Here is a 21,348-nt window from a genome sequence, read left to right as displayed (position 1 = left end):
TCCAAATGTCCTCTTATTAGTGTGGTGTGGAAGTTTAAAATGAGGTGTTATTAAATCAAAGGTCATCCTTGATTTCTCAGTACAGTTTATGATATATATCATAATGCTTCTCGTAAAAAGTAGTGTATTCATTAATCCAATAAAAAAAAGCTGAATAAAATTTTTCTTTTTTGTAGGTGTGTCCTCTGCCAAATCCACCACTGCCATTGAGAAAGAGGAGGAGCCTTCTGTCCAACCCTCCAGTACTCCTGAAAAGATTAAGCTGACTCCCTCCACAAGTGATGAGCCGAGGAGCTCTTCTAAGACAGGGCCCTTAACGAATGGTGGGCCTGAAATGGAGAGGGTTCCCTCTGAAATGGATGAGTCTGGCTCTGACTCTGGGTCTGATGAAGAAGAGCAAGTTGATGCGGAAGTGACTTGTGATCAGAATGAAGTATGCCATCGGATATTTTGCTTTTATATATTACTGTAATTCCTAAAGTAAGATTTAAGTGTTATTTTTTTGCTCCAAAAGATGCATTATGGCATATTTTGGGAAATGTAGCAATCCTGTGTAGCTAGAAATCTGTATTTATTATAATTTAGAATTATTTTATGTATTTATGCACAAAGACTTTCCTGTAGCTAATCTTTTAGATAATTACTCTTTTTTTGTATTTTATATTATCATTATCTTTCATGTTTGTATTGTTATTTATATTTAATTCCATTTTATTTTGAAATGCTTTGTCCTTTCAGTGGTCTAAATAGGGTGACCTAGCAGAATGTCTTTACTGAGTTTGATTTATTTTGTATTAGTTGTTGTGAACATTGAGAGAAAATATTGCTTTCATAAAAAATAATCAATATTTTGATGCTTTTCAATATTTTAAATCTCTTTGTGTGTATATATAATATAGGGTGATTGGTTATTGGTATATATAATATAGGGTGATTGGTTATTGGTATATATAATATAGGGTGATTGGTTATTGGTATATATAATATAGGGTGATTTTTAAATTCAAAACCGCAACTTGCTAATCAGGTAAATAATACTTGCCTATAGTAAAGTAACTAATGAGGGAGTTTCAAAAAATACCTCCAAAAATAAAGGAGATCAGGCAAAAAGTCAAATGAGAAAAATGTGTGATATGTCATAATAAAAATACAGTAAAAAGTTTTGTAGAGTTACCTGTAAAGTAAAAGCTGTAATGAAATGAAAAATGTTTTTGAAAGAGGGAGAGAAATCCGAGATTATTGAGGAAATGTTTTAAGGAGAACCTTTTTTCTATTCACAGAAAGATCAAAATGCTTTGAGCTACATGGAAAAAAAGTCCAACTTATGATCTCTACATCTATAGATTTCTTTCAATTTTGAACAATCTCTTCGATGCAAGTCTGTCTGTCCCACTACAAAAATATAAATTAACACAACAACTGAGAGCTCAATGGATAAAATTTGATACACTGATTTATCATTTAAAGTGTAGATATGTATCAAATTTAGAATTAGATTTGTCAAGGGGTTGACCATCTGTCTCTAGTTTCATTTGAATGTATATTAGATATTTAAAAGACACAATGACTTAAATGCATGAAATTTGGTATGTAATTTTGTGATCCTAATTATAAATTTTGTCACATTTTGGTTTTAATCAGTTGAAAAAAAGAAATCAAAAATGCACATTCTGTGTTCTGGTTTATTGTATATTGACTGTGTCCCATCAATGAATTTCACACTGTAACAAATATCATTCACCAATGGCAAGCAGTTAATAACACAGAAGTATATTTATTAAAAAGTATCTGAGGAAGTTTTAGAGGGACCACTCTTGGTGTTTTATACTGTAAATGAGGCTGATTACATCATAAATTATGGTATTTATCCCTTAAAATTTTTGCTTTCATCACAAAAATTCTTATAGTTTTTAGATCTTCTTATAAGCTGCTAAAAAATTCGTTAGAAGACCCTTTATCTATATTATAAAATACTGGATGCAAACAAATATATACATTTTGTTATTAGACTTATATATATATATGAAAAGGTTAAATAATATTTATGGAGTATTGGAATGGATTATTTATATCAAATAAAAAAAAGTTTGTCCAACATCGATATATAAAATATCTTTATCTGAAAGTTATTTAAATGGCATAGTAAAAAAAAGTGAATTATTGTATATGGAAACTATAAGTATGCATATGTATGTTCATATTTCGCTAAAAATCTTTTATAGCTTCTATAAATACAAAGCAATTTATTCTTAAGTCTTATTTAACTACTACTTTGAACTGAAATAATATTTGAGCCATTGCAGAACATGCAAACATTTTTTTTTTTTTAAATCAAAAAGGACATGTAAAATTAACTCAAGCAATGGGGATTTGAAAAATTATTTTAGCTCGAAGTGGTAGATTAATTAGATTTAACTCAAGCAATGGGGATTTGAAAAATTATTTTAGCTCGAAGTGGTAGATTAATTAGATTTACCCCATATTTTATAAAATTAAAATAAAAGTTATTTTGAAAGCGAAAGCACTCAAAACAAATCTTGCATTGTTAGAGCAATTTATTAATATGGATTTTAATCCAAGCATGATAACCACTACTCTGAGCTGTTTTTTTTTGTTTTTTCCCCTTTCTGCATGTTGTTTTTGGTGGTAAAATAAACAATTTTGATTAATTTCTTAAATTAGGGAACTGCAGCTAAGGAATCTGAAGCTGGAGCTGAAATGTCTGCGCTTGTTCTGTATACACAACCTGTTCGTTTTCATTCCTTTGAACATGCAGAGAGTAAGTAAACATTTGCCTCTTTTTGTTAATCCTCAAAGATTGTATCAATTTTTTTAAAACTTAAATATTTTACCATAAAAAATCCAATTTTTGGAGTTTTTTAAGAAAATAATTCATTGCAGCTTATTCACTGTAAATGAAAATACATAGTATATTACAAATCATGGAATGTAACTGTATGTTTATGGTATGATTCATTGCATGGATTTTAAAGTATGACATAATTTAACTGTAAATAATCATATTTTAGGAATTTTTTAGGAAATAATTCACTGCAGCTTTTGCAAATGAAAAACCCAGTATGTTCAATTATGGGATATAAATGTACATTTCTGCTATAATTCATTGCATGGATGTTAAAATAAGAATTTCTATTATCTAAAACAAGGATTGCAATCCATAACTCTTTTAACACATAACTGTGTTAGTTAATAATATGCAAACTATGTTTTAAGTTAATTAATAATATAGAAACAGCAAAAAACCTTACTCGTTTAGATTTCTATTCATTTTTAGATCAACATATTTTTTGAAAACACATATTTTTATGCATAAATTTTATTAAAAATTGTTTAAGAAATTAGCTAAACAGAATAAATCTGCCTTTTTATTTGAAATTGGGTTAATAATATATTCATCAGTATTTGTCAAATTTTCTCCAGAAATTTAATAACAGAAATTTCATTAAAATTTGTGTGCTGTTCTTGATTTTTGTGAAGTATATTTTTAATTTTATATAATAATTCTATGTATATGTTTCATAAATGTATGAAATCCATGCATAATGTTTGATAAAAAAAATGATAGTTTATTTGTAAAAATATTGAAAATCGCTTGTTTCTTTAAAATTTTTATTTATGACTATTGTAAGTAAATAATTGAATAACAGTGCATTTTATTACATGCTTTAAAAGCAATACAAAAAAATCTTAATTTTTGCTAATTTGTATTTCATTAATTTAAGTTGCCAATTCTGGTTTCATAAAATTTTTTATGTAAATACAAGTTTAAAATGAATTTTATGGAGAAAAAAAAAGTGTTGACCCTCATTGTCTATAAAGAGGATAGCATAGAATCTGGGTTTGATTAGATATTGTGTTTTTTGCATTTTATTTGTTTGCTACATGATTAGAAATTTGGCATTTTAAAGTATATTGATAACCTATCTCTTGGGTCTTATACGTCTTACATAGGCCAGTAGTAAATTATTTTTTTCTTATTTATTTCAATTTTTATAACATATTTTTCATAAATAGATATAGATGGATTGGTATATTCTACTTTTAAATGTTCAATGAAGTATTATTATTTTTTAATTATAGAACGCAACAGATGTTTTGAAATTTCTTCCTTTGTTGAAACCCAAGCCACAAATCTCCTGAAAGAGCATCCCGTGGAATTTGTAGAGTAAGATCATTTTCTCTGATTTTTTTTTTTAAATATTTTTGTTATTTATCAGAATTTATTTACTGTACTTACTACGTAAAGGGGGATATACATAGGAGTATTTATTACATAGCGGATAAATATTTTTCCAAGATTTTATTAAGATGTCTGCATTATGTCTAAATGACATTATAATTATAAATTTTCATTTATCAAATTGATGCTCTTAATGCACTGATATTTCGGATTTCTTTGTTTTTATTACATGCAATCATATCTTTTTATAGCAGAAGTATTGCATATATGTAATTTTTAACTTTTTTATAATAATATTTTGTAATTTAAACCTTGACTAGAGAACATAATTCATTATTAACTCATATTTTTTACTTACTAAATGCTTAATTTAAGAATAAAATTCTGAAGTAGATTTGTTTTAAGAACAGAAAATCAAAACTAATTAAATGTAAAACAATTTTGAAAAAAATACTTTATTTTATACTATTATATATTTTTTCTTTGTAACAATTTGAATCTATAACCTTCATAGGGGAAGAAATTTGCTGAGCTTTTCAATTATTATGAGTCATTTTAAAAGGTCTTAGCAACTTGATTAATTATTGTTGCCAGGCATTAATTTGCTTAATTTTTTTATTTTTTTTATTTTTTATTTTTCATGCAGAATTTTTTTTTAAGTAAAATCTTTTTATAAATTTAAATCTTAGGATTTTTTAAACATTTTTTTTGTTAGTTTTCATATTGTATTCTTATTTGTACTCTTTTAAAATTTATAATGATGTATAATTATTTTAGATTTATCTGGCCAAATTGTAATTAAACTTTAAAAAATAAAAGCATTCAAAATTTTAAAGAAACAATTGATTTATTTTATTTTATCTGTATGACACTTGCAGCAATTTTATTTAGAACATTTTTCCTGCTTTTTTTTCATATTGAAAAAAAGTAATTTTTATTATAACTACAATAAGAGCTGAGTTGTGTATACCTTAAGGGCACATGTGTAGATTCAAGTAATTACATGTTTCATTTAGTCAGAGTGAATAGATGAAAAAAAATTTTTTTTAATGTAATGTGTGAAAATTTTTTGTTACAGCTATAATAAGAGACAGCTCAGTCGTATATACCCTAAGGGCACACGTGTAGATTCAAGTAATTACATGCCTCAGGTATAAATAGTGAGTTTATTGCTCTATTTTACTATCATAGTTTTCTATTTAATTAATTATTTTATATATTTCCACAAACCTTTTTTAAAGGAGAATGGCATTGTTATATTTTGAGAGTAATTAATTCTTTGACTGAAAATATAATTTTTATACTTTCCAAAAGTTTATTAATATACTGTATGAAAAATGTAAAATATCAGCAAAGATTTAGTGAATAAAAATTTGAAAAGAAAAGGTAAATAAAAGAATTTCAAAGCTGCAAATGTATTTTGCAATTTTCAAAATTTTAGTATTTTTAATTTTCTACTATATAATTAATGATGTATAATAATTTCCCAAGAGCATATTTATACATTTTAGGTTGTAAAAATTATTACTCGGCAGTTAGGAGAGTAATAATAATTTCTATAAATTCTAAGTTAATTCCTTTTTTATTATTGTAATTTTCTGTTATAGTTATTTGCAGGTTTATTTGACAGAGTCGTTTTTGATTCACTTATTAACAATTATGCTATTTAGAATGTATATAATTCTAAAGTTCTTGTCAGCGTATACTTATTCAATTTATGAGACAGATATTACTCTTAACTAAGATACTACTTGTTAGGTGAATTTACAACTGGAAATTTTGTTCATGATTGTCATCATGTTAAATTAGAAGTATTCAGGGAATAATTCATACTTCCTGTGAGTGATTACTGCTCTGAATGATCAATATATCCAAAATGCTTTTAAGAATAATGCAGTTCTATAAGTAAAGTAAGGTAGCAGCAGGGAAAAAAAATAAACTCACACAACATCCTTCATTTTATTTATTCATTTAAATGGAAACAAACAAAGTGATGCAATGCACAAGATTGAAAAATATTCATACATTTATATTTTTAAAATTTTCCTAACACTATATTGTTTAACAACAATGTGTTGGTGTCCTGCAAAAACTTGTTTTGTGAACTTTTGTAAAAATTATTTATTATTAAATATTATTTATGTTATGAACTCATGAAAACCTTAAAAACCACCAGCGGCTCAAATGATCTAAACCAGTCTTATCAGTGCAAAACAAAATAATTTTATTTAAACATGCATGTAGCATAGTGTTAAAAATTTATTAAGATATTGGGTTATCAAGGGTTCATTGGGTATGCCTGCCATATGAACCTATTAGCAATAGATTCTTCATGATAGTGGACTAATTTTCTTAATGGTCTAAGGGTTTGCAGAATTTTGTTGGCTAATGGTAGTTTGTCATATGACTCCTCATCATCGTCATTGTCCATATGCTGTACGCCATCATCTCTTCGATTCATGCATGCATGACAAATTGTTCCTCCTTTTGTTTTTTAATTGTCTTTAATTTATAGCACTGAACTAGACTTCATAACCTTTTATTCATAAAAGTCTGTTGATATTTTTAGTGAATCAGAATCATCCTCATAATTAAACCTAATAAAACTTTTATTCCAAACTGGCTGGACATCAAAATTGATTACTACGAGCAAATTGTTAATAACTAGAACCAACAGATTTTCTTTGTATTTAAAATGGGAGATTCTTTCTTTACTATTTTGATTAATACCACCAATTGATCGTTATATCTATGGCAATTACTTTACTTAAAACTTTTGATGGTTATATTTTAATTTTGCCTTTGTTTTCAAAAATATTTGAAATGCAATCATTTAAATTTTTTATGTATCTTTACTGCATATATTGAAAGATGTTATTTATGATATGAGAGGAATTCAAAAATCTATGATTATGAATTTACTTCTAAAGACGAAAATTTAAATGATGACACTTGAGCATTTTATGATATGATTTTGAAAACATGAACAAAACATTGCACATACATGAATAAATATATTTACTGCATTAAGTTATCTACATACATAAATTGAAAAAATAAAGACAAAGCAGTATTAAAAATTATTAATTTTCTGATTGTTAAAAAAGCAATAACATAATAAAAATAATAAATTATAATGCTGATGTTAATGTTATTTTTTGTAGGTATTTTGGAATGCTGGATGTCAACTTGTGGCCTTAAACTTTCAAACCTTAGGTAATTACTTTTAATTATTTACTTTGATTTAAATAGCAGATTTTAAATTAAAGTATAAATATTGCTCCTGTGAAAAGGAAAAATAAGATATTTAAAATTCCATTTAATAGTTAAATGTGTGCTAATTTAAATAATCTGTCTGTGTGATAGCTATTTGTTCCAGCAATTTTCTAAACAGATACAAATGAGATATTTTGTTGCCATTGGGAAAAGATTCAATCTTTATTTTACATACAAATTTATTCTCCACAGACTGACATTGAGACATTCTATTTTGCTGCTATTAAACTCTGAAAATGTACATTCGATTATTTATTTAGCCCACAGTCAGGGCTCTAACCAAATTATAGATATCTTTAATTTTAGCACAATTTCTTAGAATCTATTTTAAAGTGCCCTTTTACCTCACCAAGGATTCTATCAATGCCAACTCACCCAAATTAAAGATCAAGATAGCTGACAACAATTATTTTACAGTATTATTTATCTAGTCAGCCATCTTGAGTGGCGAATTAGCATTGTTGGCATCATTAGCAAAGTGAGGGGTCACCTTAAACTAGATTTCAACTCAGTGTCTTCTGGCATCATTGATTTTTGTTCTGTATACACTTGTGAAAAGCTTAATATGTGATTAATTAATTGTGTGTACTTTATTTTTAACTCCAGTATTTTGAAGGATTTTGTTTATAGGAAGCCTAGGAAATTTTACTTTTAATTGATTTTTGATAGAGCAATTATGTATTCAGTATTCCGCTATTCAAAGCTTTAAATTTTTTTTGGAACTATATGATTATCATTTATATATTTGTTTCATACTTATATATTTTTAAAATAATGATCATGAATATATTTATAATCTTTTTAATTGAGGAATTACTTTATATCCAATATTTGATGGTGAAAAAATAATCTAATATTGAAATCAACAAACTTTTAAACAAAAGAATATCATTCTAAAATTTTGTGACTGTTTAAAATTTCATCAGAGGCATAAATATATTTGTACAAATAGGAATAATTTAACTATATACAATACTGTTTATTAAACATAATATTAAGTTATAATAAAATAAAAAAGAATCGCATAAAAAGTTACTCTTGAAGGTTAAAAAAAGTTGTAAAAAGAGCAGTGCATAAAAATTTACTTTTGAATTAATGTGATAATTGAATTTTTGTTTCCTGAGAAAGCTGCTGTTTTATATGTTTGTAGCTATTTGTTTTCCTCTTAAAGCATAGGATAAAATTGACATCAATGATTTGGTTCTTAAATAGCATTTAGGTTTCTTTTTAATAAACAATTTGCTTATATAAGTATGCAAACCTAAAGATGATAAAAATAATTTAATATTTAATTTGCCATTAGAGACCTGATTGTGAAGTTAAAAGATATTGTCTGTGTCCTAATTTGAAAAATGGTATATTGTTGCACATTTCAGGAATTAATAAGGAAAATCAGAATAAGTGGTGTTGTTCTTTAAACTCCCCAGTTAAATGTGCCTAGTCATCGTCCTGGCATAGGAGTAGTGTGTCTTCCCCGTGATCTGGACGTCCCGAGTTCGGGCATGGTTGTTCTTCTTTTGTGTTCTTTCTGTGAGATGTGTGAATGTGCCCTCTGTAAAAAGGGGTTGTGCAAGCAAATGTAATGCATGAGTAGCTAAGACATACTCTTGGCCCTAGATGGCGCTATTGAAAACAAGAGAAGCTCTCTCGGCTTAAAATCGCTGGCGTCATCAGTGTGCTTGTCTATGACAAGTGCCTTAAGAAACAACAACAACAAATGTGCTTAAAGAGTTATGTTTTGGGATCGGCCGCTGACATCTGACCTGGTGTAACATTTGGTTTACAGAGACTTTTTATTTTCTATTAATTTTATGATATCTGAAAAGCTTCATATATTTTTTTTTTATTGTTTTAATTTTAGACTTGGGGATGCAGCTGAATATGGGAATTTTTGAATACAATGGAAGAAGTGGCTATCTATTGAAGCCTCATTTTATGAGAAGGAAAGACAAGAAGTTTGATCCTTTTACAGAATCCACTGTTGACGGGATCATAGCTGGAACAGTATCTATAAAGGTATGTAAATGATTTTTATTAACCCCTTACCATATTTGGACAAGTGTGATTTATGATAACAATTTTGAATCAAACATAAATATCATTAGTCACACTCATGGAAATAAATACAGATCAAACATGCTCATCATGCATAAGGCTCATGGAATGATGATCTGAAAATGGGAAATGGAAAAAATATTTCATGAGGCAGATTCATAGAATTGAAATCAGGCTATCTATTTCTATTATATCAGGCTATCGATCTATTATGATTTATATACTATTCAGACATGGGAATGTATTTGTAGCTTTATATATCCGTTAATTATGCATGAGTCAGTTGTCTGTATATATGAATTAGTAGCTGTTGGTATAAAAAACTGTAAACAGCATTAAAAAAATTCATTATCAGTTCCATTTATTTTTATTAATGGTTTTCTTCCAATATTTTGTCTACTTTCAGGTATCGTTAAATTCATTCTGGCAATGTCCCACCTGATGTCTCTCTGCCATTTCATTATTTATGTGTGTGTTGTTTTCTTTAGTATTTAATATATAAAATATATATAAAAAATTTAATTAGTTTTTAATTATACAAGAGCTGCATCATATATCTGTATTCCTTCTGATACTGTTAACATGCATTGCTCTGACCTGTTAGCATTGTCTCCTGCCATATGGGCCAGGATTTCATCGAGCTAAATGACATGGCAAAAATTTAATATATTTGAATATGAAATAAAAATTATATTCTAATGTAGAAGAAATTAGCTCAAAATCTGGATACCAATTAATTGTTTAAATCTTTAACATCTTTAGCTTTGCTTATCTTCCAGTGTGTAAATTTCAATCTTCTCTTTTTTAATCTTTTTTTTAAAAATCTAAATTGAATTAGGAATAGAGAAATTAAAATGAATATAAGATATGTCAGACTGTTTTGATACTATCAGAATATCTTTTATATGATGCACACATACTCACACTTTTCATCAAGTCTTTTCATTAAATTTTGAGATTTTATTTTTGCCTTCCAATCAAGGCTTCTTTATTTACCAAAATGAGTTGAGGTTTCAACTTGGAGTTATGTGACTTGTGTATAAATGCATGAAAGAACTTAAAATATTTTTATGGCATTTAGAAATAAATGTGTTCGATTGGATCAGAGTCTCATAAATGTATGTAATTTATAATTGTGAGTAATATTTGCCTTTTTGGATGAGCTCATTTATTAGTATTGTTTCAATTTAAAATAATCAATTGTCCTAAAATAAAATGCAACTTAACAATAAAAATCTATCAACTTTAAAAAATACTTAGTTATTTGTAATGTAAGAAAAGATATTTCTTAGAAAAACTTCTATTTACAAAAGTGAAAGAAATTAATTATATAACGAAAAGTTTGAATTGTGTCATGAAATTAGCAGTTGGAATTTATATGACAATGACTTGGGATCTGATTCTGAAGATTATTTTCCCTGTAAAAATTTTAAGTAAACTGTTCATATCCTCAGAAATTATGATTACGTCTGCACTTTTAAGCATGTTATTATAGTGGACAATATGCGATTTTAAAGGAGCTTTTGACTTTATTCAATAGGCATGTTTTCAAAGAAACAAAATGTTTTCCTCCTTCTTTATGAATCTGGGATATAAGATCAATCGCTGATTGCAGTCAAACAGTCACATTGGGATATAGTGGTCATGTGTTAGCCTTGTCTTTGGGGCTGGAGAGTGTTTAGTTTGAGACCTGATTCTATGGAAAATCTTGTACATATATATAATAATGTAGAAGTTTGGAGAGGAATTTGTAAGCCAAGATGTGTTTCTCACCTGACCATGGTTCAAAATGATGAAATCCATCCCAAAATAGACCTCATGTATCTTCAAGTTAGGATGTTAATCTTATAATTATTGTGGTAGTTATTCATTTTCTAACATTTCCAGTAAATATATTCTTCATATATTGGATAATACAATATGAAGGGTATCAAAGCTATCTGTTGGGTGGTGAGTGTAGAAACAGATTAGATTATACTGTGTGGGGAAGAGAATTTGAATCTATAGTTCTTGAGTATTGCAACAATTTTCCGTGAAAAAATAGCACTGTCTATATGATAAAAAGTTGGATGTTTTTTCTTTTCTTCATCATCTCTTAAATGTTTTATATTATCCTGTTATTTCTGAAAAAGAGCTTTAAACTAATCCTTTATTTTCCAATTTTTATTCCCTAGTTTTTACCTAAATTTTCTGTTCTAAATAAGCCTAATTTTGATTAGAAATGAATAATTCTCTTTATTCCAGATCATTTCAGGTCAGCTGCTAACAGATAAGAGAGTGGGTACATATGTGGAGGTGGACATGTATGGTTTGCCAGCCGATACTGTACGTCGGAGATTTCGAACCAAGACAGTGCCTAATAATGGAATAAACCCTATGTATGATGAAGAGCCTTTTGTTTTTAAAAAAGTAATTATTTTCTGGATTTCAATTTTGTAAAATGTTAATCAAAATTCATTTAACATTTTAGCTCCTGAATCTCTTAAAAGGAATTCTTAGTTCAGAGATATAAATTTTTTAAAGAATATACATATATTGTGTATTTTAACATTTTTGGTGTTTCAGTAAACATGATCATGCACCAGTGATTTTTTACTAATCATGCTACAAATTTTAAAAAAAGGAAAAATAATGTTATTCAATATAAAATTATTCCAATTTATATTAGAAAAAAACCTGAAAAAAATTTTCATTGGCATAAAATTCATATGTTTCATGATATCTTCATATAACACAAAATCTAGATTACAGCCAAAATAAATGATATTTAAAAAATATATTATATCTGTTACTCAAATAATGCTGAATTTCTCAGGTTTTTTTTTTTTTTTTTTTTTTCCTCCTTGAATTGTTATCAGTATGTACACTTTTACATCCAGAATCCATTTTTTTTTTATCATTTCAATACTTTTTTTATATATACAAATATATTTTGGTGATTATTGTTATGTTTTTAATTTTTACTTTTATGCAGAAGAAGAAAATAATTATGTGGTTTATGTGGAAGAAATATTATTAATGTATAAAAGTATAATATGATAAAAAAAATTATAATACTTTAAATTTTATATTTTTATACTTTTCAGACTAGAAAGATAAGCAGATTGACATTTTTATAAATTATGCTTAAACTTTTCCTATTATAAGTCATTATATTTAGTATCCTTAATGATAGGATATTGAAATAAGATTAAAATGACAGCTGATATTCTTCATTGTTTCTCTTTTCTTAAAACTTGAGTTCAAAAGTTATTTAGATATAGTAAAATATATAGGGATAGTAAGGAGGAGATTTGATATGAAAGTCAAGTATCTTTTCTTTTTTCATTTTTAATATTGTTAAAAATGCATCTCCTTTAGACTAATATAAACAAATTAAGCATCCCTTGACTTTGTAATTTCAAGTACCTTTTAAACAGCTATTGTATGATTTTGATTAGATCTGACTTTGAGAATGCTAATTTTTTGTTGTTGTTTACTTGTAGAATTTTTGTAATTTTTTTTAATTTCTTGAAATAAATTTAATTACAAAATATGAATAGTAATATCAATGAAGAGCTTAAAATTCTTTGGAATGAAAGTGTCAAATTTGGCTCTTCATAACATTTGAAAAATTATTTTTGAATTATTGGCAAATATGATTTTCTGAATTATAAAATAATATAGGATGTAATAAAATATGTATTTATCACATTAAGAATTCGTTTCTCTCGTTTATTTGCGTGCACACAGACATACATACACTATCATTTATTAGAAAAATTTTTTCTTCAGATTCACTTATATGTAGCTTCAAAAGTCAACCAATAATTTATAAGTTGCAGTTTGCTATTTATTATTTAATAATCAAGATGTGACACCAAAAATTAATTTTCCATTCATTTTTGAAAATTTCAGTTATTTATAGAATTTCTGCCTTATACTTTTTCCTTAGTAAATAAGATATTTTTAAGTTTAGTTAAAAAATATTTATAATGATTTTTCTCTTTTATAGGTGGTTTTACCTGATTTAGCCTGCCTGAGGATCACAGCTTATGAGGAAAGTGGAAAATTTATTGGTCACCGAGTGTTGCCAGTTGTAGGGCTGAGGCCTGGTAATTTTTTTTTTCCATTTTTAATTTCTTGAGACATTTACATTCAAACTCCCTTATAATGTCTAATTAGTCCTCATTCTATTTGTCTAATTTTTTAATCTTGGCTTTTCTGTTTTTTAACATTTGGATTGTGCAGCTTGTTATTTTTCTCATAGAATTAAAACATAATGTTGACAGATTCTTCTTTGAAACTATACAGGGTGTTCCATAAATATTGGGACAAACTTTAAGGGGATGTAGGGTACATCACAAGGATTCAGATTTGCATAGTAACCCGTGGTCCGAAATTACTTCATTTGACACTGGGTTGCGTTGTTCACAGTAGCATATAAGGAAGCAGGCCTGCAATCCCTCAGTCATTTGAGCTGCAATCACCTGCAGATAGGATGCCATGGGGATTCTCGCCAGCCTATAAATGCAAATTGTGGTAGTTGAATATCCCATCTTGCATTAAGTACGCTTCATCTATCATTAAAACGTAGGATGGTAAATTTGCATCTTGACAACATTGATCGAGATATCACCGTGCAAAACGTTCACAAGGAGGATAATCTGCGGGGAGCAGCAACTGTACGCTTTGCAGATGATATGGGTGTAAGCCTTCACATTGCAAAACACGATGAACACTATTCCGAGATCTTCCAATGGCAGTAGCGACGGCTCGTACGCTTGCACTCGGAGTCCTTCTAATGGTATCCAACACTTTTTCTTCCATCCTGGGAGTTTAAGTCACTCATGGCCTGTCCTCACTATGTCTATTACCTCATAAAGACCTATATTCAGACAAATTGTGATACAAATTACTAAACATCCGGCTTTCTGGTGCATCTCTCTGTGGATATCATTCCGGATACAACCTTTCAGCCGCTCTTGCTGTTCCTTCTGCCAATCCATAAATCAGGTGCATATCTGCTAGCTCCATGTTCGTAAAATGTTCCGTACTTCTCTGTGGGCGATTTCAGCTCAAATGACTGAGGGATTGCAGGTCTGCTTCCTTATATGCTACTGTGAACAATGCCACCTAGCGCCGAATGAAGGCGTTTCGGACCACGGATTGCTATGCAAATCTGAATCCTTGTGATGTACCCTACCTTCCCTTAAAGTTTGTCCCAATATTTATGGGACACCCTGTATAAACTCGGAAGTCTTTCTCACAGTCCTCTCTTTTCTGCCTTTCTATTCAGTTTTCTATACTGCACTTGTCATGGTTTTTATCTTAGATATCTAAACAATGTATAAAAATGGAACTATTTTCTTGAAATTATATGGAATATAAATTGTTAAAGAACTCTAATACTATATCTTTAAGCATGTTTGACACTCACATATATAAAATCTCTAAATGTCAGAAATTTTTAAAAGGTTTTGTATTTAATTTAAAAAAATTGTTTCTGTATATTGAATATTTTTTTTTTTAAAGCTGCTATTTTTAATATGAAAAAAATACAGCCTTACACATGCTGCATTTATTTCAAACTTCCATGATGGAGTCAAGTAAAATGATGTCATATTAGCATGCAGTCTGTCATCTAACATCTAATTGTACTTTATTAAATACAATAACTTCATTTTTTTATTAAAAAAAACTAGCTGCTAGGATCATTTGACTTACTGAATATATTTTTTAATGCACTTAGTATCTTAAAGGGCTTTATTTACAGATATTGAAAAAAAAAATTGATAAATAAGAAAAATTCCTTAGTTTAAAACAATCAAAAGGGAACACCAATTAAATATTCACATTAACAATGAAAATTATTTGAATTCTAATGCAACAATAGAAAGTATTGTTGCAAATTATGTATAAAAATATTTTTAAAAATTATGTTTATTTCTGAGTAATTATATAATATGAAGGGGATGTTTAATTTTTTAAAATCTTAATATAACTAAATTTTAAAATTTATCTTTTATTTTATTGGGATTTATTTGAATTAGAGATACATTATTAAAGCTTTTGTAGCATTTACTTCACTCTCTTTTTTTTTTGGATAAAAAAAAATTAATTTTAAACAAAACTTTAAAAAAAATGTTTTTTTATTGTCTTACATAAATTTGGTTATTTTGAATGCTTGCTTTCAGTGGATTATTATTTTATTTAAATGCTTCTTAACAATCTGTGTAATATATTTGAATATTTATGCAAAGTATTAGAGCTTCATTTATAAATACATGTATCATGAGGATTATTATTTGTGAAATATTTAATGAGGTTTGAAGATTATTAACATTTCAGGTTATCGCCATATATCCCTTCGTAACGAATCTGGTCAACCTCTTCAGTTTCATATGCTTTTTGTACAGATCACAGTGAAGGATTATGTTCCAGATGGATTTTCTGGTATGTTTCACTTTAAATATGAACGTTTATAGGATTTTAATTTTTTTCCGGTTTTTACTAGTTTGTCCAAAATAATGAAATAATTCACTAGAATCAAAGCATATTATTGATATAAATATTGAATTAAGACTTCATAATCAACACTTTCCCGATGTGTAGAACAAATGGTGCATAATAGAATTTATTGCTTTGCTCATGAACTAGTGCAAATATTATAATGCACCATTCATTATTTTAATAATCTTATAGATAATTTTATTTTCATATCTAATAAGGAATTACTAGATTTACTAATAATGGTCATCGGCAAGAGTACATAACCTGTGAGTTGTCAAAATGGATAATATATTTTTTCATACAATAACGTGAAAATGAAGAACAGGAGGACTTTCCTTCTCTTTTATCTGAACCCCCATTTAAATATATATATATATATATATATATTGCAAATTTCCTTTCTATTATAAGTTGAAATTTTTTTAACTGATTTTTTTTGTGCTTTGATAAGAATGCCTAATTTTTATTTTATCAATAAGAAATCAAAATTTATCAATTCATTGAAATCATCAATTTTTTAAAACATATATTTAACAATGCTATGGATTCATGAGAAGTATAAATTACAAAACATGAAAATGATTTTTCTATAATATTAGTAAACATTAATATTTGCAAACATATACTGCAATATAGTTTTTTGCATAATATTTGGTCTTCCTTGGCATAACAAAGCCATTACAGCTACACAAATATCTATTAACCCTTGTTATGTAAGGATTTTGAATAACAACTGGATTCTTAATGAAAGTTCCTCATGATTCTTCCAAATGATTGAATGTGGCTATAAATAATTTGAGTATAAATAATCAATTCTAATGATGTATTGTCTTAGTTTATTGTGCATATTCTTAAATTTTAAATGATGTTGATGAACACATTTTGTCTATATGTTATCTGTGCATTGAATTATCATTTCTGAAACCTGTAGGTTAATGTTAAATCATTCTAAAGCATTGTGATTCAACACAAAAATTACACAAAATTCATAAATACCACAAGTATTTAAGAATTTGAATCAGCAGGGCAGCTCAGTTCTGAAATTGAAAATGTCACCCAATTATGTAGTAGAAAAGGGGGGGGGGACAAAGAAAAAAAAAACAGCTTAGGACTAAGTGAATTGAGAATTGATATTTCATAATAATAATAATAATAAAATAACCTTATTAACTGATTTAAAAAAAAAATATTTTTTAATATTTAATTTTTGGAGAACTTAACCAAAGTTTTTATTTCTATTTACATTTTTAAAAAATGATCCCTTTTTATTATCAGATAGGGCCACAGAAACTTTTATTAACTAAATATTATTGCAGGATTACATTAATCGTTTGATTACATTTATTTAAACCATTAGAGATGTTGTAACTGATGAATATATTTTTTATCTGATTTTTTATTTATTGAATTAAAAAAGAAATCCGAAAATGTTTTTTTTTTTTAGTTTTAGGATATTTTTAGATTTATTGAATTGCTCAAGGGCATTGTATAAACAAATTTGTAAAATGTATGCTCTAATGGCAACAGTGCTGTAACAAATGTTTTTTTTTTTATTAAATATACTTTTAAATTTTGCATATTTAAATATTTGATTTGTATTAGTTTACCTCTTCTAGTAATACTATTCTATAACTTATTATTTTAGAATTAGCTGATGCCTTAGCAAATCCAATAGCTTATCAGTCCATAATGGAGAAGCATGCACGCCAGCTGATGGCTCTAACAGATGATGATGATGTAAGAATTTAAAATCATATTTACTAAAAGTGAAGTTATCTATGAATTGTTTTATTTTAACTTTGTGCAGAATTATTTCATAAATTTTATTATAATAAATTCATTTATATATTTTGTAATATCTCATCATATAATATTTGTTCATGATTAAAATGCACACAGTATAGAAATAATGAAAATGGTGGAAGTAATCATACTTTATGCTTTGTTTAGTATTTATTATTGTTTTTTTTTACGAACAGCATTCAAAATGAAAATATTTTCAGCATTTTAATTAGTAAAAAAATTAACTATTTAACTGTCATAAAACTTTAAATAAAATATATTATCTCTACATTTCAAAATTTGGGGGCGATATTTGAAACATTTAAAATATAATAAAGGTTGTATCTTTCATATTTCTAATTGGATATTAAAGCTTATGTAATATCAACATTCTATGCAAATAAATAAATAAAATTACAAATATATTTAATATTAGCAACTGAAAGAAAATTAACTTTAAAAAATATGTATTGTAATTATCTGTTTAAACCTTTTAATTCAAAATGGCATCTTGTATAGCCAAGAAAGTAATGTGTACCCATAATAAAGTGACTATGCTGTATTTATTGAGAGACAAGTATGGAGCTCCTAGCAGCAAAATAAAACAAAAAATAAAGGATATTGACCAAAAAGTACAGTTAGAAAAATATACACTATACCATAATAAAAACAGGAAATGTTTCATGGTGTTATCTGAAAAATTATCAAAGATATTACAATTAAAATTATGAACTTTTAATGACCAGAATAAAGATTTGTCCTAAAATTGAAAAATATTTTCTCCAATATTATCACAGAGTTTTTCTGAGTTAAGTAAACATGAAGTAAAATTTAAGTAACAAAGAAAGTAAATAAAAAATAAATATAAAAAAAAAATCTGAGAAATGCATTAGGGTTGATCTGAGCATGCATTTTTCAGTTTTGGGCAAGGCCTTTTTCAAGGCATGGAAAATTCCTGTATTTATCAAATATCTCCACTAGTTATACAGATTTTTTTTTACTCTGTGAAACTTTTTCTTGTATTTTTTTATTATGGTATAGCATAAATATTCAATTTAGATTTTATTCTAATACTTTTTTATTTTTTGTAACTTCTTTATTTCACTATTAAAGGTATTGTAACTTGTCTCAATAATTCAATAATTTTTTTTTGGTTGTGAGATGCCATTTAAAGGGCTTAAAAGGACATTATTGATCGTCTTGCATATACCATTTTTAAAGTGGAGCATAATTTTATGTGAAATATAATTATACACTAAAACTTCTTATTGTGAACTATTTTTTTGTTACTTTTTAATGAATATATGCAAAAGTAGAATATAAATATTAGTAGTTAAGCGAAACAATTGTTAAAAGTCTAATTTTTTCCATGAATTATTAATAATATTGAAAGTATGTTACAAAATTTAGTTGAATATTTTAAATGGCAGCTTTGTGGCAGATAAAATAATTCAATTAGAAATTTCTATAATAGTTCCATTTAGTAGGAATGGCAATTCTAACTATAAAATCTTGGGCACATCAATGGAAAAAAACAATTTTTAATTAATTTAGTGTGATCTTCACAAAACTCTTCCTTATCTTCATAAGATGTGGGAGCAAAATTTGAAGAAAATTCATCGTATAGTTCTGGATTATGTGTCTCTGTTGCATGCAAACAATTTATGAATTTTCTTTCTTTTTAATAAATGTTTGTTGTTTAAATATGTTTCTTTTCTATTTCTTGATTATTTTATCAATTTATACAAAAATCTCTTTACAGTGTGTCAAAAAATAATAATTTTATATTTCAAAAGTTTGGGTGTATAGAAGACAGAGAAAATTTTGTTGAATTTGAAATAATTCCTGATACTAAATTAATATTTACATTATTGTAATGTTTCGCTTATAAGCGTAGCTGCATATAATGGAAAAAAGTCAATCACAGCTAATTTAATTTAATTTTTTTTATTCTTTCTTTGGACTATTAAATATCTTATGATTTTTAATTAATAAAAAATATTTTATATTTGAAAGACTGAATTAAAAAGATATTCAAATGCTTGACAGGTTGTTTTAAAATGCTGCAGGTGTAAAGAAATAGCATTTTTACTCCTTGTTCTTTGTAAACTGTGTTAGAAAATTCTCTATCATTATACTGATTTTTAAAAACAAAATTAGCATTTATCTGTCAAAATGGGATCACAGAGTCATCTTGATTCTAAAAATGCATGTTTAAGTGGTATAAATATGTTACTGATTTGGTATGGAAATTACATGGATTAAATTATGAAATGATTTCAACTATTTATAGAACTTGGAGGATGAGAAGGAGTCTGGGCGATCTCCCGCAAAGCTGAGTGTCTGTTCCGATTCTGGACGTCAGAGTGCCAGCAAGGAGGACAAGTCAGATTCCAGAGGATCTTCCAGACACAACACTGTGAATGGCAACATTCAGAGGATGACTTCCGGGAGCACTTCTCCTGCAGCGATGCCTGCTCTCAAGCGTCAAGAAACACTAAGAAGTAAGAATATTTCCTTCATCTATAAGGAAAGGCCGCAGTCGCTTGTGGTAAGGTTTCGGAACTGGAGGGTTTCAGGTTTGAGACCTGATTCCACCGAAGAATCTTTGTGTGAGCAGGTCTGGTACACGTTAAATCCATCGAAGCCAAACATCCTCCCACTGGTGTGGTGTGGAAGTTTGGGCAAGGTATGTAAGCTCAGGTATTGTTGTCGTCATCTGATCGTGGTTCAAAATTACGAGGTCCATCCCAAGGTAGCTCTAGTGTTGCTTTAAAACAAAACATTAATATAACTAAACTAAACTCATCTATATGGGAAACCATTTTGGAATTTTCATTTAGAGATAATTGGACTTCAGCAATATTCTGAAGTTACACAATAGCATGTTAGTCATATTTCATTTAACCTCTTGAGAACATTTTGTGGCTAAAACTTTGTTATATAACTGTTTTGCCTAAATTGTAGATGATTTGCCTAAATGGGGAACAATGGGATTAACTTTCTGCCAGTCTGTATTTTACAAACTTGCAAGTATGAAAACCCAAAAAGGTATTGAATTGGGGCTTAAATTTATAAAGTTTTGTATGTGATTTTATAATTACATTTGTAGCTTTGTGGCAAATTTTAATTTCACTTGATCCAATAGAGGATATCTAAAATACAGATTCAATTTTATAGAGTTTGTATACTAACCACACCCCAGTGATTAATTTGCAAAGATGCTCTCCAATAAGCTCTTATGTAACTTTTGTTCATCAATGGCATACAATTAATAATTTACAAGTGCATTTATTAGAAAGATGCAAGAATTTTGGGAAGAACACTTCCAATAGTTTTTTCTAGTCAATGTTGATCACTATCGTTATAATTAAAATAGCTTTATACACTTTAATTCAGAGAATTTTTTTTTTATAAATACCTTTGATGTGGCTATTAAAAGGTTTTTTTTTTATTTCCTGTTAAAATATAATGTCTGAAGATATTTCACATAATTTAAGGTGTTTATATGAAGCATATGTACTATAATTAAGTAAAATGCA

At 27.3% G+C, this 21,348-nt stretch overlaps 1 protein-coding gene across 2 annotated transcripts in view; it reads left to right on the top strand.

Moving 5' to 3' along the window:
- LOC129957275 (1-phosphatidylinositol 4,5-bisphosphate phosphodiesterase classes I and II-like) overlaps positions 1-21,348 on the top strand; it is a 67,329-nt gene that overhangs the window by 25,077 nt on the left and 20,904 nt on the right. For both annotated transcript variants that reach the window (XM_056069534.1, XM_056069535.1), the window contains exons 14-24: positions 177-433; positions 2,683-2,779; positions 4,102-4,186; positions 5,280-5,352; positions 7,366-7,417; positions 9,339-9,493; positions 11,777-11,941; positions 13,527-13,626; positions 15,863-15,967; positions 17,670-17,761; positions 20,100-20,310. In XM_056069534.1, coding sequence (XP_055925509.1) covers positions 177-433; positions 2,683-2,779; positions 4,102-4,186; positions 5,280-5,352; positions 7,366-7,417; positions 9,339-9,493; positions 11,777-11,941; positions 13,527-13,626; positions 15,863-15,967; positions 17,670-17,761; positions 20,100-20,310 — 1,392 coding nt within the window. The remainder of the gene's footprint in view (positions 1-176; positions 434-2,682; positions 2,780-4,101; positions 4,187-5,279; positions 5,353-7,365; positions 7,418-9,338; positions 9,494-11,776; positions 11,942-13,526; positions 13,627-15,862; positions 15,968-17,669; positions 17,762-20,099; positions 20,311-21,348) is intronic.

This window comes from Argiope bruennichi, chromosome 11, assembly GCF_947563725.1.
Source record: "Argiope bruennichi chromosome 11, qqArgBrue1.1, whole genome shotgun sequence".
Lineage (NCBI taxonomy): Eukaryota > Metazoa > Arthropoda > Arachnida > Araneae > Araneidae > Argiope > Argiope bruennichi.
Note: the sequence above shows the minus strand (reverse complement) of the source record. Positions and strands in the feature narration are given on the sequence as shown.